We start from the raw sequence: 10,637 nt of genomic DNA, 5'->3' as shown, positions 1-10,637 counted from the left end.
TTTTGCGTAGTGGTGTTTATAGTATTCTCTGATGGTAGTTTGTATTTCTTTGTGGTCGGTGGTGATATCCCCTTTATCATTTTTTTTTTTGCATCTATTTGATTCTTCTCTCTTTTCTTCTTTATTAGTCTTGCTAGCGGTCTGTCAATTTTGTTGATCTTTTCAAAAAACCAACTCCTGGATTCATTGATTTTTTGGAGGGTTTTTTGTGTCTCTATCTCCTTCTGTATTATATCTTGAAAATATTTAGAAAATTAATAATTTGGGTCCTTTCAAATCTTCCTTGGTAAAATAAAAATTCTCTGTAATTCATCAAAATTGAATATTGCTTAGAGAAATAATTTTACTTGAGTAGTATTTAAAGACATCTGTACTTTATTCATATTATAGTTAGTTAATATGTCTGAAAGGCTTATAAAATGGTGTATATTTTTATAAATGTCCTATTATTTCTCCATATGGTTTACTTAATGGTTTTTCCTAAGAAGAAGCATTATCTTTTCTTAGAAGCCTTACAACTGCATGTAGATGAAAAGCCTGTTTTATTCTCTATTTTAAATTGAGCCAAAGATAAATTGTTCTGCCATTGACTGCATGAACCACCTATAGTGCATGAGCCTGAGTCTTCAGAACAATTCATCAGCAAAGCCCCTGCTGCTGTCTTTATGGGTGCTGGTTGATTTTCTACTACAAGGTTGTAAACGTCCCTCAAGATTATGATTAACTCAGTGCACAAAAACCTGCTGATTTTGTGTTTCACTGTTGATGCCAGGATAGAGGAGACAGCAAGAGTGTACGCTGGAAGTTTGTGACTGCTAATATGTTGCTGATTACTTGCCACCGAAGAAAGTGAAAGATGAGTGATGGTCTATAGTGTTTCTCAGTAGTGGGTCAAATATTCTGAGTGGTTGCTGAAAGCTCCCATAATATTTATCAGTGTTACAGTCTCTTAGTAGAAAATATGCAGAAATATAATTGGTAAAGAACAAGAACTTTTTGGAAGTCATGATGAGATTTTGATAGTACCAAATGCAGTGAAGCCTGTCATAGCTCAACTATATGTCTTCCCCTGGAAGCATCTAAACATTCAAAGTATGAAAACGTAGCATAATAGAATCAGCTGGGACTTCAGCTCTGGATCCCAATGTTGAAGTATAGTTAACATTTTTTTACTATATGAAAAATGTAATCTTCTGTAGGAAAAAAGTAATCTTTTTTCCTAATTTGGTGATACCTAAAAGTCTTTGAACCAATATGACATTTAGGCCAATTTGTTCCAGTTCATGAATATACGAATTTAGTTTCCAATTTTACAACCCCAGAGAGCTGTTGCTTTCACTGGGTATATCCAAACCCCGTCTTCCTAGACACTAGCCTGAATCAGCAATTTCACCACCTTCAAACCTGGTTTATTCCAACCCCAGCACTCTTATGCATCCCACTTTATTCAAACGCTTAAAAGTTCAACAGGGCACATTAGAATACTGTCTCACTGTCCTTATATTAATAAATATTTCCAAACATAAGCTGTGGCCCCAAATCCCAGAATAGTTCAAACAAATGTCATGTTCCCTGAACATAGTGCATTTTGTAATTTAAATCCACACTGCTATTAGCCATATATAGCAGAACAAAAGCATGGTTTATGGTATTTTAGTCATTATTCTAGGGGATAATCAAGAAAACTGAAGAGATGGCAAGAAAACAGAATTTTGGTTTCAGCTTTTCCATGTTGTCACTCAGTCATTGTCAGTTTCCTGCAATTTACAGCCTGATCTTAATATTTAGTTGGGATGGTTTAATAACATAATCATATGTTCCTCATCAAATCTCATAGAATACTCAACTTTCTTGAAAAGCCCCTTGCAGCTTCCAGTATGCTTCCCAAGCAGGTGGCTCTTCGAGGAATACTGAAAAACAGTGTATATTCTGCCAGTTTTTTCCCCAAGAATTACCTTTCTTCCACATTTTATTTTTAGCCTGTGGGTAAATTTCGGTATTTTGAACCTATTTCAACACATATTTTCCGCTAAAGCATGACTCAATTGCCAGAAAGAAACATGGAGATTGAGAAATAGGATATCTGAGAGATAAACAACCTGAGAAAGTGGAAACTATGTCCTTAACTCTTAGTGTCTAATACAAAGCCTGCACTCCAAAGCAGCATTTGTTTTAAGGTGAGCCTAACAGGGCCGTAGAGGTCGTTGCCCTTGTAATGCACTAATGCATCTTGTGCCTCTTCACGTGGAAGTCAAGAAGTGTGGCTGCTCTTCCTTTCAGGTTATAGGGAACCTTGTGACTTCAGCAAAGAATCCCTATTTTAGCAAAGCTCCAATCTCTGCTTATCTGCAGGTCTTTAGTTGACATGATTTCATCCATTCTTTCCTTACTGGCAAACTAAACATATAAATGAAAAAAGTAAACACACAGACACACGCATATGGCACACACACAGACATACAAAACCAAAAAAAGCAAAAACCTGCTAAAATTTGAAGAAGTAAAAGAAAAAACTTAAAATAATCTTAGTTGATGAGTCTATATCTTCAGTGTAAGTGTACCTTCTATAATGCATCCTTCTAGGTCAATCAGAAGGAACTGATTGCACCATGTAGGCTTTTCATTGTACTGTTTATGCTCTTATGTTTTACTATTCTTTACCAAGTTATTTACATCCTTAAAACTTATTTTTTTTCTAAATTCAATGCTCATTTGTATTCTGTTTCTAATGGAATCTACTTCAAACTTCCTTGACTAGGAAATATATCATAATGGATATTAGTGTATATATATTTTTTACAAAATCACATGAAATCATTTTTAAATCCTATTTTCTGTTTTACACTGTTCTCTTTCTGTTAATTTTCCTTTGTCCTTGTTCCCACCTTCTCTAACTCTTTGCTGGCTTTTAATAAATTAGTATCAACTAAAGATTTCCTATCCTGGAAATTTTATCTTCTCACTCAAAGGCTATCTGAGGTTAAAACTTTGAAGAAAATAATTACTCTAAGGTAGCTTAGTAAGTGGGAAGAAAGAACAGGGGTTTGAAAGCGTGAAGCCTCTTTTTTTATCCAAAACATGTAACTTATCCAAAAAGGAACAATACTTTTATTGTTAGGCTCAGTAATAGAAGACCTTCCATTTCTATACATTGGAGACAATTATATTGAATCTATCTACTATTATTATTACTGCTAACTACACCCTAACAGTATAAATTAGTTTCATTTATATATAACTGAAAGTATGTAAAATAATGTAATGAAAAAATGAAAGGAGACAGTATCTGCACATTTAATGCATTTCCTTTTCCTAAACTCTTTCAGTAACATACATTTCTCTATTTTATTCTCAGTCCCTGAACTTCATGGGAAAAACAAGCCATTGATCTCTTATGTAGGGGATTCTACTGTCTTGACATGTAAATGTCAAAATTGTTTTCCTTTAAATTGGACCTGGTACAGTACTAATGGGAGTATAAAGGTAAGATAGTTCCTTGATTTGAAGAAAACAACAACAACAAAAAACATTTATTTAATAAATAACAAGATTGTAACAGACTCAACATTCCTTAGATGGTTTATACTTTTGTTATCTTGTTCTTTAGCTTATGTTCATAAAGAAAGGGCAGTGACAAACGGAGTTTTCATTTGATGGGTTTTGGCATGTTTACATTATACATATGAAGATACTCTTAACGTTTCATTAGCTGGTACTTTGTTTTTTAGGTTTAACAATTTAATTACATTTTTTGAAAAGAAATTACATTTTGTGTATAGTTGCCTAGTTTAGAAATAACTCCATTAGAAAAGATTCTTTTTAAAAATCATTCCATGAAAGTAACTAGAAAAAACGCTAGCCACCTTTTTGAGATTCTGTCTCCTGAAACATCTGTGATAGAATGGAAAATAATGGCACTATTTGAGAAAATAATGAAAACTTGTAACTTAATATTACATCTTGGATTCTATCAGTAATTGTCATTGGCCTTTTCAAGATACCTGCGAGAAGCCAAATAGTTTTAATTCCGTTTTTACTAACAGAAATCACTATTCAGAGAGCTGATATTAAGAAAAACATGAGTATTTTGTAAATAATTTCTGGTTTCCTTTCTTCTCCCCAAATATCCTCTAATGGCAGGAAAATTTAGGACATTGTCCTTTAGGAGGCACCCTTCCTTTGTCCTGGCACTAATAAGCATTACAATTTAAAGTCCCATTAAAGGCAAGCTATAATTGTAGAAGGAACATGTGAGACAGTGTAGATGTTACAATGAAATATTAAATTCTTTCTTAGACAAAGTTAGTGTTATTATAGACTATTGAAGGATGGCAGATAAATGACTCAGAAGGGAGTATGACTTATTCTGTGCTAACAGGTTCAGTTTTTCAATGAAATAGCTCCAACAAAATCCCGTAGATGCAGACTGAAGCCATTCCTACTCCTGCTTGTCTTCTGATGGATGATGAGGAAAGGCAATCATTGTGTATATGTAATTTTTTTTTAAAAGTGTAATTTTGTAAAAACAAATGTCAACTGTGGTATTTGAAATACACAGCTTTATTTATTGATCTGTATGTGGTATGACAATACGTGAAAAACATTAGCCTTCATCTAATTATATCAGATGTTGAAAATGTCATTTTAGACGTACTGGTGCTTCTGTCCATTGCTATACTAATCATTATCTTCTTAATTTGACTCTAAGCAAGAGTCATATTAGGGTGTGAGAAAGTTTGGGGAACAGGGGGCAGGTCAAAACTTGAGCACAAATGCCTTTTCAAAATGTAGACCAACCATGTGCATCAGAATCAGCTGGGTACTTATTAAAAATATGGTACTTTGATTGATTAGCTCTGACCAATCTGTACCAAACATCCCAGGCAGTGCTGTGCACATGGTGCCAGGTTGCTGTAATTTTTTTTGCACAAATAATATACTCACAGATAGTTCTTCCTTTGATAAGCTCTGAGAATATTTGTATGCAAAATTACCATTTATTGAACAGTGTGGTTGAGTGATGGAGCAGGGAAAGCATCAAATGGCTTGGGAATAAAATTTAATTTAAATAGATTAAATAAAACAGCCCCAAATAGCTTAGTATGTCACCTTGTGAGGCTGTGGAAAACCCAGCAACTCTTAGAAGCCAGCTTACCTGAGAGAGAAAGAAATTACAGATATGAAAATGCAGAAGGTGTGCAGTTCACTTTGGATCCCAGGCTCACAGGGGCTCCCCTCCCTTCTATCTACATCAGCTCCAAAGGCCTGAAAGTTTCATCTTCATTTCTAGCCGGGGAAATCACATTGTCAGAGTGAGCAATTTTCCTTTATAGGAATGATCAGAAATAGTAGCTTCCAGGGTGGTAGTTGTTTAAATATGTGCCTGTGCTTGTGAAGGAAAAAGTACTTTGACTAAAGCACTAGGCAAGGATAGAAATGTGAGACTCAGGTGATTGGGATTTTTCTGTTTTTAGTTCTTCTATAATATTTAGCCATGATAACCTACTTGCTTCTTTGTAGTTTTAAACATTCACTGCTAAATCCTTATAGCAATGTATACATGTTTTCTTTGTTCCCTGGGAGATCAAACTCTGATAAGACTTAAGTCTGTTATAGATAACCTCTCATACATTTTAATATGCTTTTCTCTAGTAAGCAATATTGTTGGCATTATCTTATAGCTTTCACTCAGAAACTACATCATGTATCCTTTATGTGCTATGATAGGAATGGATTTTAATGTCTCTTTATATTAGGTTCCTGTTGGTGTTCAAATGAATAAATATGTGATCAATGGAACATATGCTAATGAAACAAAGCTGAAGATAACACAACTTTTGGAGGAAGATGGGGGATCTTACTGGTGCCATGCACTATTCCAATTAGGCGAGAGCGAAGAACACATTGAGCTTGTGGTGCTGAGCTATTTGGTGCCCCTCAAACCATTTCTTGCAATAGTGGCTGAGGTGGTTCTTTTAGTGGCCACCATTCTGCTTTGTGAAAAGTACACACAAAAGAAAAAGAAGCACTCAGGTGGGATTACTTTTTGTTTTTTGTTTTTTTTTAGAAAGTATTATCAGTTAGTTATAAGTATCATTTACTTATATGGATTATGATTTGATACATTGCAATGACTTTAGGATTTTTGGGGAAAATCTTCATTTTCTTACTTGGAGCAGTATTTAGGTTTACAACAATGGTGACAGTGAGCTAGAAACATGTGTCAATGGTCTTCCTCGTTTCAATTCCTGAAATAAAAGTGCCTTTTTTCTTTCTCTTTCCACCCTCACCACTACCCCCCTCCCCCCCGCCGCCTTCTTTTTTTTTGGTGCTACTGGTACCTACCTAAGTACCAGTTAGGTGATATGTATTCTGGCCCTGGAGTATTAGAAAATCTATGGTAGCTTAATATAAAAGTCTCAAAGAAACAGTTTTCTTTCACTTAGATTATCATTTTAAAAAATATTTTATTAACCATTCGAGAGTTCTTATTGAAGAGAGACTGTCCTGTCATTTCCTATTTTTGCAGCCTGTGCCTGATGGGTTACAGGTTGATAAAGCAATAATCCTCGAGAAAATTGACCTTACATCCTGTTTTCTTTCCTGATTTTGTACTAAATTTTTAATGATTTAAGTAATGACAAACTAAGCAGTCATGTTTTTGAAAATACCAAGCCACTAAACTATGTTTGATCAGAAATGCAGATAAGGTCTATAGTGCAGATGAAGGAGGTGTAGGTGTCTAAGGTAGCATGTCTCTCCTTTATTCCAAACAGGAGAAACAGCATAGTACTTTCTTACTTAGGAAGGAGGTTTAATTGAGCATATATGTTCCATAAAAATGACAAACCAACTTCATAGTCAAATTCTTCTTTTGTTACACAGATGAGGGGAAAGAATTTGAGCAGATTGAACAACTGTAAGTATTATTTTTTACAGATTAATTTTCACTTGAGTAAAATACAGGGAAATATAAAATTGAATGAAATATTTGCAGTTAGGGGGAAAAAAGGCAGAGGAGTGTTTTCTGTATATGTCTATGTGGTGGTGAAAAGTGGCATTCCAAGTCTGCCTGCCTCCGTGAGAATTCTTCTTCATCACTTACTACCTGCACTTCTCTGTATTTCAGCTTTCTTCTCTACAAAATGGATTTAATAATAGTACTCACCATATGAGCTTGTTGGATGGAATGAATATTATATATGTGTAAATGCATAGCATAGGTTTTGGTGCACAGAAGGTGTACAGTAACCATCAGGAAGTATTTCATATGATTTTTTTAAAGCAATGGTTCTCAAGCCTGGCTATTTTTGATCACTTAAGAGTCTCTTTAAAAATACGGTTGCTCAGACCTTGCTGAATCTCCTGGATCAGAACCTCTTGGCTTGGGGCTATGGCATCTGTATTTCTTGAAAACATCTACAAATGGTTTTGATCCTCTGTCTGTTGAAAATCACTGGCCTAGAATTCTATCAGTTATTCAGAGATAATATAATAATAATTGTGCCACAGGTTCTCTTACACAGCCTTTGTTTAGAGTTAAGCATGAGGAGGTCTGGAAATAAAATCACCAGGGATGTAATTTAGTTTGGCAAAGATGGGAGTTCCGAATTCCTCCAAACCGGAGAACTGAGTATGGAGGCCAGTGACAGAGGTGTCGATAACACTGGGATTAACGCCTGAACAATAGAGCCAAGAGCTGGGGGCCAGGAAAACGAGGCTAGATTAAAGTTGCTGCAAGAAACTTGAAAAGTGGAAGGCCTGAGCAACTATTACCAACACAAAATGGCACTTAGAGTTTATCAGCCAACAGGAGCTCTATGGAGTGAGTGTTACAGGCACAAATAGCAGGAGTGGAGCAGACAGTTGTCATTTAGATGTTTGTAGACATTATTCAAATAATCATGTTCACTCAGTTCATATAGGCTGGTAAAATAAACCAATATAATACGAGCTTCCAAGTTAAGGGCACAAAATAACTACATCAGAAATCCTATAACACCAGATAGAGAAAAGCAGCATTGTCTTAGAATCATAGACTCCTATAGTTGAAAGGGAATTTATCTCTCCCAAAGGAATCCCTTCTCTTTCTGGAGAGCGTAGACATTTATGTTGATTTGAACTTTTAATCTTTCCTATTTCTATGTGTTGGCCTTTTTCTTGTTCTTAGCATCATATAACAAACATGACAGTCACTGACATATTTGAAGACAGAACCTTGCTCGGATTCCTTTATTCTCTGAGCTCTGCCTCCCACTGTCTCTAACCATTCCTCTGAGCTCACATTTGGAGGTTGCATTCTGATTTAAAACACACTCTGAAAGGATGGTGCCAGAACAGTGTGGAATGGACCATCACTTCTGAACAATGTAAAATAGATTCAATCTATAGTGTAAAAGATGAATTTTTTTTTCTGAAAATTGGGTTAATGTACATCATTTTGCTCATCTTGTACAGCACCATAAGGATCACTGAAGGTGTTTAGTTTTTCTTATCTTTAGGTTATTTCACTATCTTTAGATTGTATACAAATATCAAGGGCACTTGAACTCATTCAGAACAATGAGCTTTTTGGTGCCCCTCAAACCATTTCTTGAAATAGTTGCTGAGGTGTTTTTTAGTGGCCATTATTCTGCTTCTGAAGAGTACACACAAAAGAAAAAGAAGCACTCAGGTGGGATTTCTTTTTTTTAGAAAATATTATCAGTTAATTATAAGTAACACTGTCTTGTGTCTTATGATATGCATTATGATTTGATAATTGAAGCCTGCCCCTAAGACCTTGAAGGGCAATGTATTCATTATGCATACTGGTTATTTAGTTTTAGTCAATCTTTAGAATCTGAGGCCCACATTTGTAGTCCTGCTGTGATAAACTTTGGGTGGAAAAGAACCATTTTAACCTCTAATTCAGTGTAATAAGCACACAAATGTATAGCACCAATATCACACATATTGGTTGACCTCCTAATTGGCTATTACCTTGCATGTTTTCAAAACCACACATAAGTTATGGTCTTTTTTTTTTTTTTTTTTTTTTTTGAGGCGGATGTCTCGCTCTGTCGCCCGGGCTGGAGTGCAGTGGCCTGATCTCAGCTCACTGCAAGCTCCGCCTCCCGGGTTTACGCCATTCTCCTGCCTCAGCCTCCCGAGTAGCTGGGACTACAGGCGCCCGCCACCTCGCCCGGCTAGTTTTTTTGTATTTTAGTAGAGACGGGGTTTCACCGTGTTAGCCAGGATGGTCTCGATCTCCTGACCTCGTGATCCGCCCGTCTCGGCCTCCCAAAGTGCTGGGATAAGTTATGGTCTTTATGCCCAAGTCCTCACTCATGCTTGGGCAGAAGCAATTCTCCCTGTGCATAAAATCAGCAAGCCTTTATCACTATCATTTGTGATTACAGCTCCTCTTCAAGCAATGCCATAAAAATAAATTCAACATTGTAAGTAAAATATTTTTAGGAAGAAAGAATTCTGTCTGTATTGACATTTTACGTTTTAACCTGATAGCCATATCAGTGATGTACTTACTTAATTTTATATAATACAAACATTTAGTAATTTTCTTTTTTGTTTTCTGTACAGGAAATCAGATGATAGCAATGGTATAGAAAATAATGTCCCCAGGCATAGAAAAAATGTAAGTTACTTCTGAATGATATTCCAAATAAAAGGTAAAATTCAATATACACAGGCTACCTATAAATCAGTTACTTTTTTTTTAGTTCTATAAAAGATCTGGTCATTTATGATGTTCTCAAATATGCTTGTTTACACTATTATAGGGGAAAATATACAGTACAGTTATACAAAAATAAATCCTTTTCCACCAGAGGACACATAGCAACCAATCTAGAAGTAAATCTTTTGCACTGGCTACATATTTTATTTTATCACCATGGGCTAGTTTCTTGTACAGTTTTTCATGTAGCTGTATTTGTTTTCCTCTCAAATTTTCTGGATTTTCTGTTATTTTAGTTTCATATATTCCCATATATTTGGAGGTGTAAACTTATGCATACAATATGCTAACTTTCTTTGCTGATTAAATTCAAAAATTTTAGTTCATCAACATTAGAGTAGGAGATCTTTGTTTTGGCAGTAGATTGGATCCCTCACTTCCCAGTATTTTTTGCTTTGCTAAAGTGATAGTAAGTTACTATAAAGTAACCAGAATATACTAATTATGTTTGATTATGCTTTATTTAACTCAGGAATCTCTGGGCCAGTGAATGCAAAACCTCATGTCGAGAATCATTGGAAGATATACAGAGTTCGTATTTCAGCTTTGTTTATCCTTCCTGTTAAGAACCTCTGAGTTTTTGGTTTTAGAAGGATGAAAAGCTTATGCAACATGCTCAGCAGGAGCTTCATCAATAATACATGCTATCTCAGATCTAAAGGTATATTTTCATTCTGTAATTATGTTACATAAAAGCAATGTAAATCAGAATAAATATGTTAGACCAGAATAAAATTAATTATATTCTGGTCTTCAGAGGATGCACGGAACAGATACCAGCAGAATCACTTAATACTTCATAGAACAAAAATCACTCAAAACCTGTTTATAACCAAAGAATTCATGAAAAAGAAAGCCTTTGCCATTTGTCTTAGAAAGTTTTTGTTTTTTTTTTTTT

General features: G+C 35.2%; 1 protein-coding gene across 2 annotated transcripts in view; it reads left to right on the top strand.

Moving 5' to 3' along the window:
• Positions 1 to 10,590, top strand: part of EMB (embigin) — a 52,886-nt gene extending 42,296 nt beyond the window's left edge. For both annotated transcript variants that reach the window (XM_017867682.1, XM_017867681.1), the window contains 5 exons: positions 3,356 to 3,483; positions 5,757 to 6,033; positions 6,886 to 6,919; positions 9,583 to 9,637; positions 10,212 to 10,590. In XM_017867682.1, the coding sequence (XP_017723171.1) occupies positions 3,356 to 3,483; positions 5,757 to 6,033; positions 6,886 to 6,919; positions 9,583 to 9,637; positions 10,212 to 10,229 (512 nt within the window). In that variant the 3' untranslated portion in view covers positions 10,230 to 10,590. The remainder of the gene's footprint in view (positions 1 to 3,355; positions 3,484 to 5,756; positions 6,034 to 6,885; positions 6,920 to 9,582; positions 9,638 to 10,211) is intronic.
• The last annotated feature ends 47 nt before the right edge of the window (positions 10,591 to 10,637 follow it).

This window comes from Rhinopithecus bieti, unplaced genomic scaffold (assembly GCF_001698545.2).
Source record: "Rhinopithecus bieti isolate Rb0 unplaced genomic scaffold, ASM169854v2 scaffold_4381, whole genome shotgun sequence".
NCBI classification, from domain to species: domain Eukaryota; kingdom Metazoa; phylum Chordata; class Mammalia; order Primates; family Cercopithecidae; genus Rhinopithecus; species Rhinopithecus bieti.
Note: the sequence above shows the minus strand (reverse complement) of the source record. Positions and strands in the feature narration are given on the sequence as shown.